Source organism: Octopus sinensis, linkage group LG20 (assembly GCF_006345805.1).
Source record: "Octopus sinensis linkage group LG20, ASM634580v1, whole genome shotgun sequence".
In the NCBI taxonomy this organism is placed as follows: domain Eukaryota; kingdom Metazoa; phylum Mollusca; class Cephalopoda; order Octopoda; family Octopodidae; genus Octopus; species Octopus sinensis.
In genome coordinates this window covers 27,035,020-27,061,550 of record NC_043016.1, presented here as the reverse complement: position 1 = coordinate 27,061,550, position 26,531 = coordinate 27,035,020, and the positions used below count along the sequence as shown (strand labels likewise).

Here is a 26,531-nt window from a genome sequence, read left to right as displayed (position 1 = left end):
TTTAATTATTTTTTCATGCAATTCCTAATAATATTTAATTATAAAAATATAATAGGATCTTTAAAACATCAAATGGCTATGAGGGTCCATCCAAGTGAAACAGGAATCAAGGAGGTCCATAGGAAAATAAAATAATTTGAGAACCACTGCTTTAGACAGTGTTCATAACACATACAAATCACCAGTCTATGGTGAATACAAACAACAGCTCAATCCAAACGGATAGCTTTGACTGAGGAGATGCACAATGAGATTCAAACAACAGTGTCATGAAGTCCCTTTACACCAGTGAATTGTGTATATTATAACCATACATCATCTAAAAAGGAGATGTTTTCTAATGATATAAAGCAACAGGGATCAGACACTAGCTTTTGAATTTGCCAGAACATGCTGAGAATGAATTTATAAGTTATTGTTTGGATTCTCATTGTTTTTTGCATGCACCTCAAGAATTATCTGAGAAAAAGATAAAAATTTTAAGAGAAAACAAAGTTAACAAGGTTTGCTAAGTGTTTCTGTTCATGGCCATATTTGTTTGAAGAGGAGGGACACCATTAGGGTTTTTTTTTTTTTATTACATATCACAAATATACACAAACTAAAGAAGGTTACCCTATATGGCTAATTGATCCACTAGAAATAGCAACCCTATGACAGGTGACATTACGTGATGTGTAGACAAAGAGATGCATGAACACACGCGCACATATATAAACACACACACATAATGAACTTCTTTCAGTTTCTGTCTACCAAATCCACTCACAATACTTTGGTCAGTCCAGGGTTATGGTAGAAGACACTTGCCCAAGGTACCACATAGTGGAACTGAACTCAAAACCATATGTAGTTGAGAAGCAAATGCTTTATCCACACACCCATTAAATAATAATATATGCATAGTAAATGCTGATGGTCAGCAAATCATGCTTCTAAATGTTGCCAATAGCACAAAACCAAAATAAATTGTTTTGTGACTAAGACATACATCACACGATAAATATTAGTGCGGGTGTTTATTAATAATCCCAATGCTTTAACCATTTCAGTGTTGATGTATACATTTATACTCATTACAAATAGTCCATATACATTTATATTATCTCAAAAGAAAAAATTAAGAGCTAACAGACATTGTTTAGCCCCAGGTTTGTTCTGGTTGAACAGACTTATGATCAAAGGCATTCAAGTCAAGAATATCCAGTCTTTTTTTAAAGGTTATCTGAAATGCACTACCCAGTTAGTCCTAAATTTCACGATAGTGGGGGTTGTGATTAAAGATGGATTTGGCTGTTATTTCTAGTAGGATAAGTGACTATGAAGAGGATCTCTTACTGGCTTGGTGAGCAGACTGTTAGATATAGAGGAAAATGTAAACCAGATGACAGTTAAAGGGGAAAAAAACACAGACCAATACAGACTCACATACAGCTGCACACAGACAGTCACACACATAAACACATAGGTACTCACCAAGACAAACACACATACATAAATACATTCACAGATGCATACACATGCAAACATATACAGACACACAAACACACTCATATAGACAAAAGCAAACACACACATCGCTAGACATACTCAGCAAAGAAAATAAGTTTTAAATGTAGAAAAAATGTTCCCAGAAAGAAATCTAGTAGACAATTATTACTCAATGGAACTGAAGAATTCCACTCACCAAAAACAAACAAAATAAAAACAACAAAATGTATAGTAGTTGGAGTGAGAAACTTTTTTTTTTTTTAAATATTAACTGAAATAGTAAAAATATAACACCAAAATAAATGTAAATATTGCTTGGAGTTGGCGTATACATTAATAAATCTTTCAAGTGGTAAACAACAATTAGTGGAGTCAACGATGACGCTCTATACATCAGTTACATAACCTGCTTTTTTACCTAAACTGTTGTTGTAAACTAATGTGCAGGCCACACTTCCAAATAAGTCACTGAATAATTCAATTCTCAAAACATTTCTAGTTTTGTCTTTTTGTTGTTTTTTTTTTTTTTTGGTGGGTGAGGAGTAATAAGCAAAGACCATTGTATACAGTCTGTCCTCCCAACTGTTGCAAGTGTAGTTACACTTATTACTACATTGCCTTGGTTGAGTCCAATTTTCATTCCTCAGAGGGTTCATGAAACAAGTATCAATGATGCAGCAGAAAAGAGAATCAAGTTTGAACAGAGATGAAAATTATGCTTCAGTGATGAGGTCATCATGAGACTGAAACACGTACACAGCTTTCTCTCATACGTGTTAGAAAAATGAAAACATTCTATATATATATATATTATATATTGTGTGGTAAGTAGCTTGCTTACCAACCACATGGTTCCGGGTTCAGTCCCACTGCGTGGCACCTTGGGCAAGTGTCTTCTACTATAGCCTCGGGCCGACCAAAGCCTTGTGAGTGGATTTGGTAGACGGAAACTGAAAGAAGCCCATCATATATATGTATATATATATATATATATATATATATATATATATATATATATATATATATATATATATATGTGGGTGTGTGTGTGTGTGTGCCTGTATGTTTGTGTGTCTGTGTTTGTCCCCCTAGCATTGCTTGACAGCCAATGCTGGTGTGTTTATGTCCCCGTCAAGTACTGGGCTTGCAAAGAATAAGTCCCGGGGTCGAGTTGCTCGATTAAGGGCAGTGCTCCAGCGTGGCCACAGTCAAATGACTGAAACAAGTAAAAGAGTAAAGGATATATATATATATATATATATTTATTCATTTGTTTAACATCCATTTTTTTCCATCCTAGCATGGGGTGGTCAAGGAACTATTTGAGCCTAGCATTTCATTCAATGTGAGCTTTGTGTCTGATGTAAGTTTGCATCAATCACATGAATAAAACAAAGGGCTTTTGGATATCATAAAAGTTTTTGAAAGCATCAAACACAAATTTAACTTTCAAGACCTCATCATCATCTTGCCATTATTCCAACAGTATAAATAGTAAAACATCAAGTTGTATGCTGTTGCTTATGCTCACTACTTTATGTTGAGTTTATCAGTCATGACCAACCATGGGATTGCACCTAGAAAGTTACCCTCCCAGGCACAAGTCCACACAAGGTTGTTTACGGAAGACCAGCAGTTACCCATGCATACCGGCCTCCCCTCTCCACGCCACCAGTGTTATCCAAGGGAAAGGCAACAGCAAATACAACTTGACACCTGTGACATCGCAACTCATTTCTACAGCTGTGTGAACTGGAGCAACGTAAAATAAAGTGTCTTGCTCAAGAACACAACACGCAGTCCAGTCCGGGATTCGAGTTCACAACCTAACAATCATAAGCTTGATGCTTCTAACCACTGAGCCATGTGCCTTCACTTATCCAAATGACTTACAACTAATAATCAAGCAACTATCTTGATAGTAAGGAGAAGAGGATGTGTGCCACTAACAATGTTGCAGCTGGGTGTTGTAAGGTTTGCTAAGTGTTTCTGTTCATGGCCATATTTGTTTGAAGAGGAGGGACACCATTAGGGTTTTTTTTTTTTATTACATATCACAAATATACACAAACTAAAGAAGGTTAACCTATATGGCTGATTGATCCACTAGAAATAGCAACCCTATGACAGGTGACATTGCGTGATGTGTAGACAAAGAGATGCACAAACACACGCGCACATATATAAATAGTTTAAGTCCCTGTATCTTAGCAGTTCAGCAAAAGAGACTGATAGAATATGCGCCGGATATAAAAATAAATTTCAGGGTTGATTTGTTTAACTAAACCCTTCAAGGTAGAGTCCCATCATAGCTGCAGTCTAATGACTAGGAGTGGCTGTGTGGTATGTAGCTTGCTTATGAACCACATGGTTCCATGTTCAGTCCCACTGCGTGGCACCTTGGGCAAGTGTCTTCTACCATAGCCTTGGGCCGATCAAAGCCTTGTGAGTGGATTTGGAAGACTTGTTTCAAAGAATTTTGTGAAAAGAATGAATTTGTAAAATAACTATCATTAATTAAACTGGTATTTAGAACGTAACTTCAAAGTTTGATAGGTTTTTAATTCAGATCACTTTATTGAAATACACTGCTTTTGTTTGAATTAATTCTGAAATTGAAGGAGCTAATAAAACAACTGTTATTATTAAGCTGGTGTTTGAGACATAAATTAACATGTATTATGATGGAAATTTTAAATTTAAATTACTTTAAAACAGAAAGTTCAAATCATAGAACCAGGAGTGGTCTTGGTGGGGATGATATCAAAAAGGTCAAGTGTCAGAATTTAAATATATTACTTTGGTTTGTGGGTGCAGATCTTAATCACTGGTTAGATTTAGATTTATCATCATCATCATCATCGTTTAACATCCGCTTTTCATGTTAACATAGGTTGAACGATTTGACTGAGGACTGACAAACCAGATGGCTGCACCAGGCTCCAATCTGATCTGGCAAAATTTCTACAGCTGGATGCCCTTCCTAATGCCAACCACTCCGAGAGTGCAGTGGGTGCGTTTACGTGCCACCAGCATGAAGGCCAGTCAGGCGGTACTGGGAGATGTACATGCAATAGTTGTAAATGAGTGTCTCTGTCATATAAGCAGTATACATTTCTAATTTTCCGTGAAAATATGTCCAGCAATGGGGAAATATTACTTTGCTTGGAAAGGTATGAGTTTGCAACAGGAAGAGTATCAAGACAGAAAATGTGCCTCAAAGAATTCCATCTAATACATGCAAGCATAGAAAAGTGGATGTTTAAACAATGATGATGATTATTACTCTCTTTTACATGCTTCAGTCATTTGACTGTAGCCATGCTGGAGCACCGCCTTTAGTTGAGCAAATCGACCCCCAGGACTTATTCTTTGTAAGCCTACTACTTATTCTATCGGTCTCTTTTGCTGAACTGCTAAGTTACAGGGACATAAACACACTAGCTTCGGTTGTCAAGCGATGTTGGGAGGACAAACACAGACACAAATGTATACACACATACATATATAAGACAGGCTTCTTTCGGTTTCCATCTTCCAAATCCACTCACAAGGCTTTGATCGGCCCAAGGCTATAATAGAAGACACTTGCCCAAGGTGCCACACAGTGGGACTGAACACGGAACCATGTGGTTCATAAGCAAGCTACATACCACACAGCCACTCCTAGTCATTAGACTGCAGCCATGATGGGACACTACCTTGAAGGGTTTAGTTAAACAAATCAACCCTGAAATTTATTTTTATGTCCGGCGCATATTCTATCAGTCTCTTTTGCTGAACTGCTAAGATACAGGGACTTAAACTATCAACAATATAAAAGAGGGGGAGGGGACAAACAACACAGACTCATTATATATGTACACACACCAGGCTTCTTTCAGTTTAGCAAATCCATTCAAAGCTTTGGTCAGCCTAGGGTCATACAGTAGAAGATACTCGCCCAAAGTCCAAACAGTGGGACTGAAGTCAAGACCTCATGGTTGAGAAGCAAGCTTTATATACACACATCTATACACAAACTGGTTCACTCTGTGCTCATGTCTTTACCACAGCTGTTGTCTTGCAAAAATTCATGAGTAACATTTACAGCAATGATTTCACTGCTCTGGGAAGTACTGCAATGTCTATGTACACAGCCATTTCCTCCAAGACAAACAGGTGAAGAGACAAGGAAAAAAGAAAAGGACTAAGCAAGCAACATTCTGTGTAGAAGACTGACATTTTGGAGAATATCCTTGATATGGACAACAGAATGCAAACAATTTATCTCATGGATTTAAAGAAGAATTCAGTTCTAAATTTCAAGAATGCAACTACATGTAACAGGCATCTGAAGAAGGCTGGAAGGTCCACACACATACAGGTACACATATATACACACAAGTATATGTGCATACAAGTACACACACGCATGCACATACATACCACACATACATATATTGTGTTTCTTTTTTTCCTTGCCACATTACTAGTTAACATTTGATGTAGCAATTATTAAATATCTTAATATTTAATTGACTTTAATATTCTCTGCATTATGTGAGTTAACACTAAGTGTCTGCTATGAATCAAAAACAGAACAATTCCCAAATAAATTCTTGGTGATAAATTTTGTAAAATTAACCCTTTACCTGTTCAAAACTTCTAGTTAACCTTTGTAATATAAAGCATTCCTTTCATAAGTTTCCACTCACTCTGGTATTTGAAAAAAATTGGTAAAGTGTATCATATATGATGCATGGACACCAGGGAAATATGTTTTGTGTATCACATGCGATACACAGGACTTGTAATGGGTTAATTTCATTCCTTGAAGAAAAATGAACTCCAATAAAGAGGAAATGAAAAATAGAAAATAAAAAAATACTTTTTCAGACTTTCACTTTTTCTTCCATATTAATGATATTAATACCTTCTACCACAGAAGCCTCCGACGCTTACTCGGCATCTCCTGGCTAGACAAAGTAATCAATACTGACGTTCTGTCTCATGCTGGCCTCCCCACCATGCTCACCTTGCTAAAACAACGCCGGCTGCACTGGCTTGGCCACGTTCACCATATGGAGGATGGTTGGATCCCAAAGGATGTTCTCTTCAGAGAGCTTGTCGCAGGGCGGAGAAACATTGCCCCCACCCCACCCCAAGCTGAGGTACAGGGACGTGTGCAGGAGGGATATGAAGGCACTTGGCATCAACACCAATTCCTTGAAGGATCTTGCAGCCAACCAAACCAGCTGGAGAGGCACTCTTCACAAACAACTGCAGACTGATGAAGAGAATTTGAGGGTGGCGGCAGCTGAAAACCGAGCCCATAGAAAAGAAATGACAGCCAACAGACCGGATTTAACATATAGGTGTGCCCTCCGCAAATGAGACTGCCACTCTCGCATCGGCCTCTACAGCCACAGGAGGTGATGCAAAAACTGAATAGACATCTCAACGGACGGATGACATTATACATGGTCAGCCATGACCAACGGAGACCCCTGGGCTGGCATCCCCCCAACCACATGGTTTCAGGTTCAGTCCCACTGGATGGCACCTTGGGAATGTCTTAACAGAGCTCCAGGTCACCAGAAGTCTTCAGAGTAGATTTGACAGAAACTGAAAGGTGTGTATATGAGTGTGTGCGCACGTGCATGCATCCATGTGTCTTGACATTGCATGAGTTGTAAATAAGTGTTACTGTCACACAAACAGTGTTGTTCATTTCTAATATTCTGTAAAAACATATCTGACCCACAATGGTAAGGCAGACACCACATGGTACTCCAAACATACAAGTGCAGGATTATAGCTCAGTGAGGAGAAACAAACCTAGGCTGACTATTCAAACTGAAACTAATTGCTAACTAGCTTAGAATTCTAAGTTCAATTCTAAGAAATATTAAATATGCTGATAGTAATTTTTATCAACAACAGATGTATGATCAAATACCAAGGTCCAATTTAATCTCATTATTTAAGTCCACACCTTTGGTAATTTCTAAAATTCAACGTTACTCTTTAGTTACTATTTTTCTGTTGAAATACACTGCATGTGTTTCAATTAATTTTGAAAATAATGAAGAATTTAGAAAAAACAATTTTGTCATAATTAAGCTGGTGTTTGGAACACACATTGAAATAAAATTTTGATGGACAAGTTCGACCATTTTAATCCTTTTGTTTCTATGTTTCTGTTGAAATATAAAATCTTTGTTTCAATTAATTCTGAAAAGGAATGTGGTAAAATAATTCATTACTAAGCTTGGAATATCAATTAAGATAAAATTTTAATGAAGGCTTTTTATTTAGATCACTTTAAAACTAGGAATTTGTAACACAATTAGGGATAGTTTTGGGTAGGTTGGTACCAAAACAGTTAAAAATCAGTAGTCCAGAAAATATCTCAAAAGAAGCATGTGACTTAAGATACTATAACAAAATATGGATAATAAACCAAAACACAAATAAATTAGCTTCTGTTTGATTCCAATAATCTATTTATTTTTCTTGCAAAATATAATCAAGGAGATTTGTAAAATGCCATTTAGTAAAAATGGTGGAGTAGTGGGTTAAAAAAATAAATTACCATCATTATCATCAACATTTAACATCCATTTTTCACACCGACATCAGTTGGATGGCTTGACAGAAACTAGCAAGGCCAGGGGCCACAGCAGGTTCCACAGTCTATTTTAACTTGGTTTCTATGGCTGGTGTTTCTTACGAGTATTAACTGAAATTTACTCAAGCAACTCCAGTATATTATAAGTAGCTAGTTTGTCATCTCCAAAAGAATGGAAACTAATGTCATCTTCAGCAAGAATTGAACTCACAATGGTGAGGCAGGCACTACGTGGTACTCCAAACATACAAGTGCAGGATAATGGCTCAATGAGGAGAAACAAACCTAGGCTGACTATTCAAACTGAAACTAATTGCTTAGAATTCTAAGTTCAAGTATTGTTTTTGTGTGAAGGGAAGTGTCATTACAATGGGTTAAGTAAAATAGCAATGATTCAAATGCTGGACATATTAAACTGAAGTATTCAGCTGGTTCCACAGAGTCTCTAGACATCTTAACTACTACTAGAACTATTGAGTAATTTTGAATAATTACCAATGTTTCAATGACAAACAAAAGAGGGCAACCTTTTTACACTTTTTCCTTTTAGGAGTGGAGTAACATGAGATTATATATAATCGAGAAGAAGTGCTTTTACATAGTGCCCAATTCAGGAATAAACCTATGTATCCTACAAGTGTGAACCCCAAATCCCAACCATCAGGCAATGCTCTTTTCCAATCTGTGTGTGTAATGTGTGTATATATGCAGGGTTGGCTAAAGCTCACCTGACAGTAAATCAAAATTCCATAAAGAATATTCAAATTTATTCATTCATTCCAATTATGAATGTTTACAAGAAGGACTTCAGTTTGAACAATTTTCATCAGGTTTCGTATTCAGATGCTTTTACTGAATTCATTCAGTTGTTAAACATAAATAAATCTTGGAATAAATGGTTTTGATTTACTGTCCGGTGACTTTTAGGCAACCCTATATATATATACATATATATATACATATATACATACATATATACATATATATATACATATATACATATATATATACATATATACATATATACATACATATATACATATATACATACATACATATATACATATATATATACATATATACATATATATATACATATATACATATATATATACATATATACATATATACATACATACATATATATATACATACATACATATATATATACATACATACATATATATATACATATATACATATATATATATACATATATACATATATACATACATACATATATATATACATACATACATATATATATACATACATATATATATACATACATATATATATACATACATATATATATACATACATATATATATATATATATATATATATATAAAATGGGGTGTGGCAAAAGCCTCCCATATTATATACACACATATGTGCGAAGTTTTTTTTGTCATAAACTATATATAGGTTGCGGTGAATAAACTATCTTCTAGATTTCGCAAAAATGAAAACAACACTGACATCTCAGTTTAACAGATATTTACTAAAATTACGTAAAAATATCTTGAAATACTAAAGAGTAAATCTATTCAACAAAATCACCATTGGCTTCAACCACAGCCTCCAAACAACTTCGAAATATCCTGCAACTCTTCTGGACGGTCTCCTTGTTTAAGTTGGTGAATGCTGCCATAATTCTTACCTTCAGTTCATCTTTGGTTTTACAAGGGGTTTTGTTGGTCTCTTGCTCAACTGTGCCCCACACATAATAATCAAGTCTGGAGAGTCTGGTGGCCAGATGTTACATGTGATGTGGTTGTAGAAATTGTGTGACAGCCATGACTAGGTTCTCCTGCTTATGTGGAATGGTGCAGAGTCCTGTTGCCAGACATAGGGTCTTCCAGTAGCCACCCTCTTCACCCAGGGCAGCACTACCTCCACCATGCACTTGATTTAGGCCTCTGTGTTGAGTCCGAGGCCATATGGGAAGGTGAATAGAGGCATAACATTGCCATCACTAGTGATCACACCAACACCATGATATTAATTGGTTGCTTGATTTTTACCATTCTCGGTTCATGTCCTCAGACTGAAGCCCAAACACTCTGAAATGTTTGTATTGGAACTTCCAGTGCAAATGCCAAGCGATACAACATGTCGTTTCCAAATTTCCGGCAGAGTTCACTCTGCCAGAAATTTGGAAACGACATATTGTATCGCTAATAAGCTGTTTTTCTCACAGATGGTGCCCAACTGACCCTACTATACTGTGTAGTCAACAAAATCATAAACAATGCACATGCACAAAATAAAAAATATAAAATGGCAACAATTTACCCATCACACCCTGTGTGTATATATATATATATATATATATGTAAAGACCAAAGTTTTGCATCTGGATTTGGTAGACAGAAACAAAAAGAAACTCTTATGTGTGTATGTATGCATCTGGGTTTACCCTCACCACTGCTTGACAGTCAGTGGTGGTTTATTTACATCAACATAATGTATCAGTTCAGCAAAAGAGACTAATAGAATAAGTACTAAACTTTAAAAAATAAACACTGAAGTCAATTTGGTTGACTACATCCTTCAAGGCAGTACCCAGCATAACCACAGTCCAAAGACTGAAGCAAGTAAAAGATAAAAGATAAATATCTTTGTCGATTCACCAAACAGCGAAGTAAAGTACATGACAATACATATATGTACAGTAACAATGTTCATAAATAAACTTTTAATCAAACAGCTCTAAAATCCCAACCCCACTATTTCCGCTGACAATTTGAGCCTGGTGTCTCATAAATCATTGAATATTTGAATATATTTTAAAATATGAAAAAAAGCAATTAGGAAACACTTATCTCAATGTTTTAACAAGTCCTTCTGGAGATATTTATACACACAATCCTAACACTCTTCTCTATTTTTATGTCAAGTTGCTACATCAGACCTAACAAAGATGTAAAAGTGCTTCACATTGATGTTAATGTCAGTTTAGCATTTCTTTACATTGTGAATACATCCATTAAGTTTTTGGTTTTAGTTTGTAGTGGCAGGACAATGAAGACCTATCTTGATTTCCCAGTCACATGGTTTCGGATTCAGTATCACTGTGCAGCACCTTGAGCAAGTGTCTACTATAACCCTGGGCCAACCAAAACTTTGTGAATGGATTTGGTAGATGGGAACTGAAAGAAGTTTCCCCCTACCCCCGACACACACACACAATGTGTCTCTTTGTGTGTATATATATATATATATGTGTCCCTGTTATGCATGCTTAGAAAAGAAAACATTAAAAACTGATGATGATGTCTGAATAAGTGATGAGCTTTCCATGTTTTTTTTTGTTTTTTGTTTTTTTTACAAGAACTGTGTGCCTTGAACTATATTAGCTAGGATTAAGATGTGCTTGATCTAAAATAATAGAATGTGCCGAGTGTGATTTGGTTACTATTTCTAAAAGATCAAATGACAACAGAGGTCCAGCTTACCAGTTAACTCGAATCTAAGAGGTGTTTCTAACGGGGATTTATTTTGAAAGGCAATCAGTTTTAAATTCAGCAAGGGATGTCAACCCCACCACTAGTCTAGATAAGGTGGCAACATAGAGTATCGACATTTGCTCACACATGCATAGGGAAAGTATCATCGCCATATAATCCTCCTCCTTGATGGAATTTGACGGGGGTGGAACTTCTGTGGCTGGGTGCCCTTTCTGTCACCAACCCTTGTCTGTTTCCAAACAAAGTAATATTTCCCCTTGGCCAGATATACTTTTTTACAGAAGACTGGAAACAAGTATCACTTGTATGATGGTGATTCTCATTTACAACCATCACATGATGTAAACAGGACACACACACACACACACACACACACACGTTTCTTTCAGTTTCTGTCTACGAAATCCACTCACAAGTACTGATATGAAAAAGATCTGTAAGTGGTGTATGCTTGTAATAAAGATTCTTTAAATTCAAGCACATTTGATGGAACCTGATGATGAATGAATACTATATTGTGCATGCATTATTGAGGTTAACCTTTTTTTGTGTTTGGGTCATGTGTGCTGCAAACCATTAAAAGGGGGATGAAAAACTGAAGCATTTTAGATCTGAATGAGTTAATAGAGTGAGTGGAATAAAATGAGGTTACATAATCACATTCAAAAACATGTTTCTTTACTCTCGTCAAATTTAGCTTATTAGCCTCTCTAAATAGTTAATCTACTATAATTACAGCAATCAACATCATATAGGATATTTTCCATGACTATTATTTTTGTCTCTTACTTTACTATAATTATTCAGTAGTAATATTCAAAATACTAACAAAAAATTTTTTTCTTAACTTGCCCTGCCTGCAAAAACAAAAAGGGGCACTGTCTATAGCCTTCATAAGCTCTCCATTCCTCAAAAATTTGCGTATGTCAATACCTGCAGGAAAGATAGGACATTGAGCACCTTCTCCCCGTCCAATAATTCTATATGCCAGACATATCTGCCAACCTAACTGACAGGATACTGGTGGACACAAGCCACACCACCTTTTAAACTGGTGGATACACAGAGACATGCACTTGTCTATGTACACACATACAGACACTGGGTTTCCATCTACCAAATTCTACTACAAAACATCAGTGTCTGCCTACAGTGCCACACAATGGAATTGAACACACAATATCAGTTGCTCAGAAAATAAAAATTAAGACATACTTTATGATATTTCGGCTGAAGCTAAAGCCCCTTCGGTCATTGATGACCATAGGATTGCATCTAGAAACTTGTCCTCTGAGGCACAAATTTAGGCAAGGTTGTTTATGCCAGACAAGAAATCGCCCATGCATACCAGTCTCCCCTCTCCATGCCACCAATGTTATCCAAGGGAAAGGCAAAGGCTAACACAGCTTGGTACCAGTGACGTCGCAACTCGTTTCTACAGATGAGTGAACTGGAGCAACGTGAAATGAAGTGTCTTGCTCAAAAACACGACCCACAGCCTAATCTGGGTCTGGGAATCAAACTCACTACCTCATGATTGTGAGCCCAACACTCTAATGATTGACCCATGTACTTTCACTGAAGCTAGGCCATATAATAACAGTAGTCGGGACAGGAAAACAAACAAAAAGATATACATTATGAAATTCCTAAATGAATCATAAAATTATAATTTAAAAAATTGAGATGTTGCAAACGATTATATGAGTTCTTTACTTACCAGTTCCATTAAAAAAGTGTCTGTAATAGTAAGCACCATAATCCACATATTCAATAATGAAGTCTTTGTGTTTTACAAATGATGGCAATGACTGACCAGATGAGTTCAAAGAGGAGTCTAAGACTGAGATTCCTGTACAAATAGAATTCCGATAAATAACACCATGTTCTATTTCTTTGTTGGAAGGTAGCTTGTTTCGTTTCTGCGCTGTGACTTTACATAAGCTAATGTTACGACATTCCTCACCGCCCAACTCATTTCGAAAAAATGGACAACTCAACACTAAATTATTACTTTTGTTGTCTCCTTCGTCCTGTTCAGCACACAGTTCAGAGTTATCTTTGTCTCCTGTGTAGCTGTTACGATTAACAGATGCAGCAGATGCCCCGGTTGTAGTATTTTTCCTCTCTGTAGCGTTATTTCGTTTATCTATCAAATCATAGACATTAATGCCAATGCTTTGACAATCAAAATGAACAAATGCTTTACGCATTATTCTCTCCTCGTTCCGACTATCAAACCCATCTGATACATCGGAAGTTTTCATTCCCATATCTGATCCATCAACTTTTGCACCTCGTAACTTTCGGAATATTCCTGACCCAGCTTCTCCAGTGATTGACTTTGCACGTACTTTGCGATCTTTGTGCTTAAATTTTGTTTTCAATTTTGGACTTTGAGTGCTTTCAGAATCTTTTTCAGAAGAAAGACATTCTGATTTCATACCACCGTGGCTGCTTGGAGTCAGCTTTTCAGGCATTGCCTTCCCTCGTAAGACTTCATGAAACTTTGGAGGAGCAGGACTTCTTTGGTCTGCATTCCTAAGTTTATAATCTCTTACCATATCAAAGAAACCTTCATGGTTTGTTGGAATAGTATCAAGTGAAGATGTACTTCCATATTCTCTGCGAGAAGAAACAACAGTTTTAGATACATCTTCATCAGAATATTCTACACAATCCATCTCTAAATTACTATTGCTCCGATACAGACCAGCCCGACTTAACTGCTGAGCCTTGCCCTCATTTTTAACTTTAGCTGTCTGATTGGAAATCGGTTTCTCAGTAGGTGGTTGGTTCATTTGGTAAGCTGCTCTGTGTCGAGCTAGAAACTTTTCTGTACTCGACCGATGCATTTCAAGATATCTCAAACTAGTTCGTTGAAAGTTTTCTCGGGTCTGAAAATAGTCTCTCTCTCCACCCACATCGTCTGTTTCATTAAGATGTCTACATGCATCATTCTCATCATCACATATGTTATTAGAAACCTTTTCATTCAGAACTGGTTTCTGGCCATAATCAGCAGATTTCTTTGTCCTGGGAGGAGATGTGTCCAAAGGTATTATATAAGAAGAGCCCCTACCTGCTCTTCGTTTTGATGAAACTGGTTCATCTGACGCCATGTCATACCATTATTCTTCAGTCATTTCAAATGAAAGTAATAAACTTATTTTTTTTACTAGTAAATGAATATATTTCTATTATAATTGATATTATTACTACAACTAATGAAATTTTTAATTTCCAGGTATCATGAAAAACTTTTAAATATAAATTAACAAGAAAATTGTAATTAGAGCAGTGAATATATTTTCAAAGTCAGAACTTTCTTGCATTGTATCTAATATTTTTTTTTTCTATTACCAGATTAATGGAATAAATAAAACTGATGAAGAACTTTGGGGATTTAGTAATTTTAGTACAAAACTAGTTATATTTGCAGGAACCATGGTTTCAAAACAACGTCCTCTTCATACATAGATAAGTTGAAAGGTGGTCAAAATGTATAACAGCAGTCAATACCTGTTGAAAGAAACAAAAAGAAAATCAGATGAAGAGCAATATCAGAATAATATTGAAACTTTATCACTAAAAACAAACATGCACACATAGCAACAGTTATAGATGATGAATGTCTCTCCCCCCTCTCCCTCAGTATATATGCCCTGACACATCACCATCTATCTATATACCTACCTATCTTTTCCAACAGAGCTAGCCATGCATCTCTTCTATAGCAAGGGACCCATTTCTGTTCCTCTATCATATTTTAATCTCTTGGCATTGGGTTGCGAACTCCTGCCAAATCACCTATCCCATGGCTGGATATACACACACACACACACACACCACAGAAAAGTCAGGAGATATGATAGGTGAAATAAATATTTATTTAATCACATGGGTCCTTAGGATTAACCCTTTCGTTACCAACCCGGCCAAAACCGCCTCTGGCTCTGTAGTACAAATGTCTTGTTTTCATAAGTTTTGAATTAAAATCTTCCAGCAAACCTTAGTCACAATTTATGTTCCTAACACTACCTTAATGGTAACTAAGTTATTTTATTAAATTCTTTGTTATATTTAAAATAATTGAAAGAAACACAGAGCATCTCAAAATAAATACGGTAATGAAAGGGTTAAGGCTATTTGGCAACCTTCTTCATGTAGTATTAATTTCAGAGTAGAAGAAATTATGCTTAAATGTTTGCATTAGTATATATGCTCAGCACTATACAAGAGGATGCTGAAAAGTTCCTTTCTGAGTTCTTTTACAGGACTTAGAGAATCTGGGAGAGGAATATGCTGAATAAAATCATAATTGAGTGATCCTCCTGTATTTTCTTTCACACAAAACCAAAACTTTTCAACCCCCACCCCCACCATACAATACACAAAATCAATGCAAATAAAAAAAGCTGTTTCACCAGAACATCATGGTTACACTATTGATTCAACTCTAAGTGTATAAATAAATTTTTCAACTCTAAACCACCTCTCATCCATCCAGTAGAGCAATGATCATACCAGGAGAGAGTATCCTCTGTGTATGTGTTTTGTTTTTTAAGAACAGTGTACCTTGAACTATATCATCTAGGATTAAGATGTGTTTGATTGGGAAAGGGGTGGGGTGATTTGGTTACTATTTCTAAGAGATCAAGTGACAACAGAGTCCCAGCTTACCCGTTAGATTAAATATAAGATGTTAATATGACAGACAGATTTTTGAAGGGAATGTTTATCAACTATCTTAATTTTATTTATATATGGAGTGGCTGTGTGGTAAGTAGCTTGCTTACCAACCACATGGTTCCGAGTTCAGTCCCACTGCGTGGCACCTTGGGCAAGTGTCTTCTACTATAGCCTCGGGCCGACCAAAGCCTTGTGAGTGGATTTGGCAGACAGAAACTGAAGGAAGCCCATCGCATATATGTATACATATATGTGTGTTTGTGTGTCTGTTTGTCCTCCCAACATCGCTTGACAGCCGATGCTGGTGTGTTTACGTCCCCGTAAATTAGCGGTTCGGCAAAAGAGAACCAATAGAATAAGTACTAGGCTTACAAAGAATAAGTGCTGAGGTCGATTTGCTCGACTAAAGGCGGTGCTCCAGCATGGCTGCAATCAAATGACTGAAACAAGTAAGAAGAGAAAAGATATATATATATATATATATATATATATGTATATGTGTGTGTGTGTGTGTGTGTGTGTATAAATCTTATCTTGTTTCAATCAACTGGCTGTGGCCATGGTGAGGCATTGCCTTGAATGCTTTTTAGTCAAACTAATTGACCCCAGGACTTCTTTTATTTAAAAAAAAATTAAAACCTGGTACTTATTCTATTGGCTGCTTTTGCCAAACTGCAAACTACAGGGATGTAAACATACCAACACCAATGTCAAGCAGTTGACAAACACAGACACAAAGACACACACACTTACATATATATCTACACACACACACACATACACAAACTTCTATCAGTTTCCATCTACCAAATCCACTCATAAGGTTTTGGTTGGTCTGAGGGAGATACTTTATCAAGGTGCCACGCAGTGGGAAGCAAGCTTCTTATCAGTCACCCCTATCTATCTATGCATTTATATATATATTTTTATATATATATATATATATATATATATATATATATATATATATATATATTTAGTCTAATGATGGTTTAGCCAGTTGAAACTTTAAAGTCACCATTAATAACTATTCTTGTTAAAGAATAAATGTGCTCTACAAAAAGTATTGAGTAACCCTTCAGTTAATGTTAAATTTTTCTTATTATAACATAAAAAATGCACATGCACATGTGCGCTTGTGTGTGTGCTTGTGCGCATGCACACATTCAGCTTCCAAGCTGGAATGGGTTGGACAGTGACATGATTTGGTGAGTAGAAGGACTGTGTTGAGCTCGAAAGTCTGCTTCAGAACAATTTCTACAGCTGGATACCCTTCATAACACCAACTTCTCTAAAAAGGTGTACTGGATAGTTCTTCATGGTACCAGCATTAATTTGAGGTTGCCATGTAACTCACAAGACTAAAAAGTCCCTACCCCTTACCTAATCTTCCAATCTTCTGTTGCTACTCTTTATTAACTTCCATGCACTTTGAAAACATACTCTGACCACATCTCCTTTGTCTTTCAAGTCCACTGATTACTTCCATAGAAATCTCCTTTACAGCTATATACCTGTTTCCTATACCTATTTTGATTGCCTATATGATTATTGTTATTATTATTTATATATATATATATATATATATATATATTATATATATATACACATACACACACACATGTATTACATAAATGAATGTTGACTGACAATTTCAAGCTTTTATGAAGAAAGCAACTACATTTTTTATGCATTCCTTTCCTAAACTAGTTCTGTGAACCAAAGAAAGTACAAAAGGGGATGAGTAAGAATGTAGATATCTAGTTTTAAAGAAAGTATTCCCTGCATAGAAATCTTAACTATCATCAAAGGGAATTTTTTCCAGTCAAATGATTATATTTCAATTCATAAAATACGATAAATTCATGTTGTAAACACAAAATATGTGTGCTGTAAACACAAAATTCATGAAATAAGATGTGTGTGCGCCAAGTTCTCATGTTGTAAGGCAGGGACTTTTCTTTTGAAGAAAATGAACACATCCCTCACATTATTAGTAATCTCACAAAAAGTATCAAATATTACTATTTCTACTCCTCAAAGTCAACATTGATTTATAACAAATGGAACAAACTGGGAGATGTGTGTACACATATCATTTCTTCAAAGAAAAACCGTCAGAACTCACTTCTTATGACAATAAAACTTATCTTACTTCATAAATTCTATTAAGCTTTTTTTCTTTTTCTGTCAGAGATCATCACTAGTTTTTTTATCCCTCTAGTATTCACATTATTTTGTCAAATATAATTCTTATTTATTTACATTGTTTTAAATTAATCAGGCATTATTTTGCAGCTTTGAGATTTCGATGAGTTGACTTAATTTTTAAAATGACATTGTAGGGTTGGTTTGAGAGCCCAAGATCTGACCAGTTTGAACATAAAACAGGTAGATATTTTGACCAGATATGGCCTGTTTAAAAGCTAAGGGGTTAAATTATATATTATTCAGTGTCAGTCATTAAACTAAGAATTTTAGTTGAATGAACTGACCTGAGTACTTTTTTTTTAAGCCTGGTACTTATTCTATCAGTCTCTTTTGCCAAACTGCTAAGATACAGGGACATAAACATGCCAACATTGGTTGTCAAACAGTGGTAGGAGACAACTACACACACACACACACAACAGGATTCTTTCAATTTCCATCTACCAAATCCACTCACAAGGCCTCCTTCATTAACCTGACACTATTCAAAACAGTTGCACAAGATGCTGTGCAGAGGGACTGAACCAAGAACCTAAATGCAAATCTAGATTTTGTTTTATAAGATGAAAGTTTGTAGCAGTAGTAGTAGTAGTGTGTGTGTGTGTGTGTGGTGTGTGTGTGTGTGTGTGTGTGTGTGTGTGGTGTGTGTGGTGTGTGTGGTGTGTGTGCGTGCGCGCGCCACCATAACTTGACAATCAGTGTTGGTGTATTTACATCCCTGTAACAAAAGGAAATTCTTGAATAAATACAAGGTGTTAAAATAAAAAATAAGTACTGGGGTTAATTTGTTCAACTAAAATTCTTCAAGGCTATGCCCCAGCATGGCTGCAGTCTAATGAATGAAACAAGTGAAAGATAAAAAAGATCCAGGATACAGTAAATGCATGGTTTGACTTTGGTTCACTTTTATCCATACAAGGAGGTGGGGTACTCAACATATTGAGAGTTATCAATACATCTCAATGCTTCTAAATTACTACTAGAGAAATCATTTCTGCTTAGACATAGGAGTGGCTGTGTGGTAAGTAGCTTGCTTACCAACCACATGGTTCCAGGTTCAGTCCCACTGCGTGGCACACTGGGCAAGTGTCTTCTACTATAGCCTCGGGTCGACCAAAGCCTTGTGAGTGGATTTGGTAGACGGAAACTGAAAGAAGCCCGTCGTATATATGTATATGTTTGTGGGACTGTGTTTGCCCCCCCCCCCAACATCGCATGACAACCAATGCTGATGTGTTTACGTCCCCGTAACTAAGAGGATCGGCAAAAGAGACCGATAGAATAAGTACTAGGCTTACAAAGAATAAGTCCTGGGGTTGATTTGCTCGACTAAAGGTGGTGCTCCAGCATGGCCACAGTCAAATGACTGAAACAAGTAAAAGAGTAAAAAGAGTAAAGAATATAGTAAATTTAACCCTTTCATTATCTTATTTTTGTTGAAATATACTGTTCTTTGTTATAATCAACTTCAGCAATAATGAAGAATTTAGTAAAATGGCTTAAGATGATGTTTAGAATACAAATTAACAAGAAATTTAGATGGAAGTTTTTAATTTAGATCAGTCAAAAAAAAAATTGCACCAGAGAACTAGGAGCAGTCTCAGGTGGACTGAACTCAAAAATGTTAAGGCCCAGTATAATACTATCACTTGGTACCTTGGAAGCCTTTAGCAAAGTGGTACCTTGGAGGTCTTCAGCAAAGTGGTACCTTGGAAGCCTTTAGCAGAGTAGCCTACTTTGTTGCAAGCATTGAAGCCAAGTATTCGGTTTGAGGATACCTTTCTCCTCTCCTTCCCTCTCTCTAGTCTCTTTAAATGGTCATGAGCATTAATTACCTTCCCATCTGATTAAGAAGAAGAAGAAACAAAAAAACAGAAGTACTATGGTAGATACATGATTCATTATTCTCTTCCTCCAATTTCTGGCCTCACACCTATGTAAGAAATTATTATTGTTGTTGTTGTTGTTGTTGCTGTTGTAAAATGAAGCCAACCATCTAAAACGACTCAAAAAATATATCAGATTATTAACATAGAGATGGTCTCAAAGGCAGGGTTAGGCAGTAAAGAGGCTGAGAGTCGCAGTGTGAGATGAGAGAGAAAGGAAGTGGAACTGACAAGAGGCCAGCCATCCCAAGCACAGTAAATAAAGAAAAACAGGTAATACAAATCATTAACTTACTTCACATGCCAAGATTTGTTTTGTTTTGTTTTGTTTTTTTTGTATTTCTTTCACTGCTATTATACAAAGGCAACAATAAATATACAGCGTTTGGTTTGTCTCGCTCACTTGCTCATGGCACAGAAAAATATGAGGAAAGACTTTTCCTGTTTCTCTCTCTCTACTATATTTCATAGCTTCAATGAAACAGGTTATACATTTCTGAGTATTAGCATACATTTTCTCTTTCAGGTTACACTACTGCCGAGACGACAACAACAACGTCATTGTTGTATAAGTTAGCATAAAAATTAACCTACAAACAATATATATAACGTAGTGAACTTTCTATATATGAGAGTAAAATATTTCTAAAATGATTTTTGTGTGGTAAGAAGTTTGCTACCTGCCACATGGTTTCTGGGTTCAGTCCCAGTGCACAGCACCTTGGACTTCTACAACAACCCCCAAGCAAACCAAAGCCTTGCGAATGGATTTGGTAAATAGAAACAGAAAGAAGCCCATCATGTGTGTGTGTGTGTGTGTACTTGGCAACGAGTGTTCATTTATTTATATCCCCTATAACTTAGCAGTTTAGCAAAAGTGACCAATAGAATAAGTATCAGACTTTTAAATAACTATTGGAGTCGATTTGTTTAACTAAAATTCATCTAGGTGGTGCCACAGCATGGGCATTGTCAAGTGAATAAATGATAAATAACAACAAGGTTTTCTTATAGTGGTAGAATATACGTTTGTAGAGTAGGGAAAGAGGGAAAGAGAGAGAGATTAAATGAACTAAGACATTATGCCACAATTTCTGCTGATCTTGGACCATTGAAAAGAAAAATGAGAGGAAAAATCCCCAGCAGAATTTGAACTTAGAGTTTGAATAGCCAGAATTAGACATGTATAAACACACGCACACGCACACATGCAACAACACACATTACATGCATACACACAGCACATAACACATCATGACTACAGGCGCACACATTGTCAACACACATAGCACACCACACATGTATACATACACCTATGCACACAGATACATTCATTACACACATACAGACACACATACATTGGCTATGTTAAAACTGAGAGTCCTATATTTTTTTTTATTATTTAGGATTTTCCTATATCCTTATATGTCCTTTGTGTTTTGTTTGAAGTAAACCAGTAATCAATGTGTAATCTGATGATTCTTATCGGCTTTCACCCTTCCCACGATCCCTTGCAGCTGACTATAACAATGAGGAAACAATATGACAGTGACCACTTCACTTAGAAGTTTGAGGCAAGGTCATGAAATGTTAATGGACTTATAAACATTATTGTTCCAAACCAACAAAGAACTAAATAAGTTAATAAGTAAAAAAAAAAAAATCATTAATAACATTAAATTTGAACACTTGTGTCTTCAGTATAACATATTCCATATAAATAAATAAATAGAATAAGCATATATATATATATATAATATTTTGATATATATGGAAGATGAAAACATGGAATTTGAAACAAGTGATCAGATTCTGCAATAAAATGAATTTTATGACAAGATGGAGCATGAGATAGAGACTTATAACATACCAGGTAACGGAATTTTTATGAAACAACCTGCCAAGGACAACAAACCGGAGTTGTGACTGGTGCAAGTTCCAGCCAAGCAGAAGGTGGCATTGGTTTTAGAATAGAACAACAGAAAACCCCATAAAAGCTAAGAGACCAACCTAGAAAAACTCAAAGAGGGCAGCCAACAAAAATATGAAATAACACAAAGAAAGCAAGATAAGAAGCCTAAAATAAGAGTTTTGCACACGTTTTGTAAATGTTATGATCAAGACAGGAGATATTCTGGATTAAAAAGCAATGTAAGAGAAAGAATCTGTAGAAATATGTATGGTTTGATAAAAGCACATTTACTTCTGACACAAAGAAAGAGGAATGGAAGTGATATTATAAAGGTTGAGGAATAAGGAAAATACATGGAGGAATGAAGGACTTCCCAAATAGACACAGCAGACAGTCCAGTTTATTCGACTGACAGCAGTATGGCGATGCAGTTTGAATTTGTGTCTGGATGAATTATTACCATTGTCATCTTTTTAACAATGAAACTTCAAGAGAAGTACTTAAGAGCAAGCCCTTGTACTTAATATACAGGGTGTGGAACTATGTATTTTGATGGTCACCAAGAAAACTAGGAGCGGATGAATGGATTATGAAGGACACTATCAACAAAGAGTCAACAAATAATGAATTCAGTGCGCAGGTGGGGGAAGGGGGAATCATAATTATACAGACCATTAAGGAAGAGCTTAAACTGATGAGGGCTCAAATACTCTGAAGACTAAGTTCTTGTAGCAGAATCTGTAGAAAAATTAAATACCAAATCTGGAGACAGAACCACAAACCAAAGAAACCTGAAAGTAACTTATCAAAAATTAAAGTTTTGGTATGAAGAAGAGGTATTCTATGAACATGTTGACAGCACACATAGGACTCTAGATGATGGCAGGTGCAGAGCCTTAGTCAACAATAATTGCAGAGCTCAAGGTAATGGTGAACACATGGCTTAGATGGTAGACTTGGAGCTCAAGATGATTGTGGACATGTCAGTTTAAATGAGTGTTAAAAGATCATGATGAGAGGTGCTGGTAATAATTATGACATGAAAGGGAAAATTCGTTAATGTTGCCAAAGGTATTTGAAAGATGGAAAGATAAAGTTGTGAAAGTGATGAAATTTACTTGTAGAGGTTGCTTGTATCAAATAAGTGCTTAAAGGGGGACTGATTTCTCACTCCCTCCCTCTTTCTTTCTTTCTTTCTTTGAGCAAAAACAGAGAATATTTCATTTCAAAAGAGTGTAATGCGACACTAATAAATTCACTTTGAAATGTGAACTGGAAATGAATGACTGAGGGGGGGGGGTCATAAAATGGGTGGGGGTGGAAGGAAGTTTTTTGTTGTTTTTTTTCATTTTTTTTTTCAAAAATGCCTTGCTGTTTTGTGGGATTTAATACCCTAATGGAATCATTTACACAGTTATAAATAGCAACGATTACATGTATTCATAACAAAGTTAAAATATTGGTTTTAAAAAGGGTTGGAAATTAGTCGCTGTTGAAAAAAAAAAAAAAAGGGGGGCAAGGAGATGGGGACAGCTACCACCTCCAACTCACTTGCCTTTTTGATCTTATCACAGCATTCCAGATTATACATCCAGACAAATACATTATACACACACACACTTGAAGCTCAAGCTGCAAACATTAACAGTCATATAGGAATTAAGGTGTGGGCACACATGCATATACACATGAAAGTACATATGGCCACAAACACAACTCCTACAGATTCAAACTAATTATATATATATATATATATATATATATATTATATATATATATATATATATATATAGGCATATGATGGCTGTGTGGTAAGTAGCTTACTTATGAACAACATGGTTCTGGGTTCAGTTCCACTGCATAACACCTTGGGTAAGTGTCTTCTACTATAGCCTCAGGCCGACCAAAGCCTTGTGAGTGGATTTGGTATATGGAAACTGAAAGAAGCCCGTCGTATATATGTATGTATACATATACATATATACATACATACATATATATACATACACATACATATATATACATACACATACATACATACACATACATATATATACATACACATATATACATACACATACATATATATACATACACATACATATATATACATACACATATATATATGTGTGTGTGTGTGTATGTTTGTGTGTCTGTGTTTGTCCCCCCCTCCAACATCGCTTGACAACTGATGCTGGTGTGTTTACATCCCCGTAACTTAGCAATTCAGCAAAAGAAACCGATAGAATAAGTACTAGGCTTACAAAGAATAAGTCCTGGGGTTGATTTGCTTGACCAAAGGCGATGCTCCAGCATGGCCACAGTCAAATGACTGAAACAAGTAAAAGAGTAAAGAGTATATAGTATCCTAAATATTCACATGCATGTACTAAGAATAATTAATGAAATAATTGTCCGTGCCCGTTTGCCAGCTGCGGGTGGCACGTAAAAAGCACCCACTACACTCACGGAGTGGTTGGCGTTAGGAAGGGCATCCAGCCGTAGAAACACTGCCAGATCAGACTGGGCCTGATGCAGCCTTCTGGCTTCACAGACCCCAGTTGAACCGTCAAACCCATGCTAGCATGGAAATGCGGACGCTAAATGAAAATACAAGTAATAATAATAATAATAATAATCCTTTCTACTATAAGCAGAAAGCCTGATATTTTTGGGTGGGGGTGGGGCAAGCTAATTACATTCACTAGAGTAAATGTAATTTTGCTCAACTGGTACCTATTTTTATCAACTCCAAAAGGATGAAAAGCAAAGTCAACTTCAGTGCAATTCGATTCCGAACAAATACAGATGAGATATCACTAAGCATTTTTGTCCAGCATGCTAACAGATTCTGCCAACTCACTGCCTTAATAATAATAATAATTTCAAGTGGTTGGAAGAAATTTAATACGATCTGCATTTAGAAAAATTGTAGCTATTAAAAAAAAAAAAATCAAAAACAACTTTCTTAACCATTTTAGTAGCTACAGTTTAACTTTAGGCATTGTTTATTTTCTTTTATATTGGATCATTTCGTTTTCACACTAAGTTGCCATGGCACTTTATTGTTGCTATGCAAATTACCCCAGGATATTGCATTTATAAAACAATTTCATCCTTTATCTAGTGCTTCTATCAGTCATCAAACTGCAGCCATGATGAGGCACTAGCTTGTTGAATTTTAGTCAAATAGTACTTTTTTTAAAGCCTGATACATATTCTATCAGTTTCTGTTGCCGAGCTACTTATTTATTTATTTATCTAGTTTCAGCTCACTAGCTGTGGCCATGCTGGGGCACCGCCATTATGGGAATGTAAACACACCAACAGCAGTTGTAAAGTGGTGGTGGGGGACAAACACAAACACTACTTTTGGTTTCCATCTACCAAATCCACTCACAAGGTTTGGTTGGCCCAGGTCTATAATAGAAGGCACTTGCCCAAGTTGCCACATAGTTGAACTGAAACCAGAACTATGTGGTTGGGAAGCAAACTTATGGTGCAGCCATGTCTATACCTTTTATAATAATAATAATAATAATAATTATTATTATTATTATTGGTGGTGGTGGTGGTAGTAGTAGTAAGAAGAAGGAGAAGGAGGAGGAAAGAAGAAGAAAAGAAGGAGGTGTTTTCTGTTGCTGTCACAATTTTTAAAATTTCAAAATTGGTATACTGGTGTAATTTTTCACGCTGAATCTGATCTTGCTATTTACTTGATCCAGAAAAAAAAAAATTCAGGAAAATGTTACCGAGGTTTAAACTATCACAACATGAAAGCAAAATATATTACAACAAAAGTTGTAAAGATTTGAAGTTTTAAAAAATTTTAATGAATAAGTCATATGAAACGGTCGAATAGGCATGTAAATAATATAAGTGGGGAACGGATCCTCAACAAAATTTCTTGTGAAAAATTACAAAACAAACTACGTTAGGGATTTGGATAAAGGCTAGGGATGAAACGGTAGAACAGACATGTAAACAATTTAAAATATAAGTAATAGTTCAGTTTATGTAAACAATTAACATAGTTTTCTTGTGTATCAAAAATTCAAAAACGTAATTTCAGAAAATAGGCACTCGTCAAAGAAAATACTCGTGGTGGTAGTATAAGCAAACTACAGCTTCGCTTGTTACTATGGTAATAAGGCACCAATGTTTCGGTGGCTTTCAATTTGCTAAAATTACCCTAAATTTGCAAACTTTTTATTTATTAATTTATGGCAAAAACAAATTTCATTTGTGTAATT

General features: G+C 35.9%; 1 protein-coding gene across 3 annotated transcripts in view; it reads right to left on the bottom strand.

Moving 5' to 3' along the window:
- Positions 1-26,531, bottom strand: part of LOC115222550 (signal-induced proliferation-associated 1-like protein 2) — a 174,831-nt gene that overhangs the window by 104,622 nt on the left and 43,678 nt on the right. For all 3 annotated transcript variants that reach the window (XM_029792812.2, XM_029792814.2, XM_029792813.2), the window contains exon 2: positions 13,298-15,099. In XM_029792812.2, the coding sequence (XP_029648672.1) occupies positions 13,298-14,699 (1,402 nt within the window). In that variant the 5' untranslated portion in view covers positions 14,700-15,099. The remainder of the gene's footprint in view (positions 1-13,297; positions 15,100-26,531) is intronic.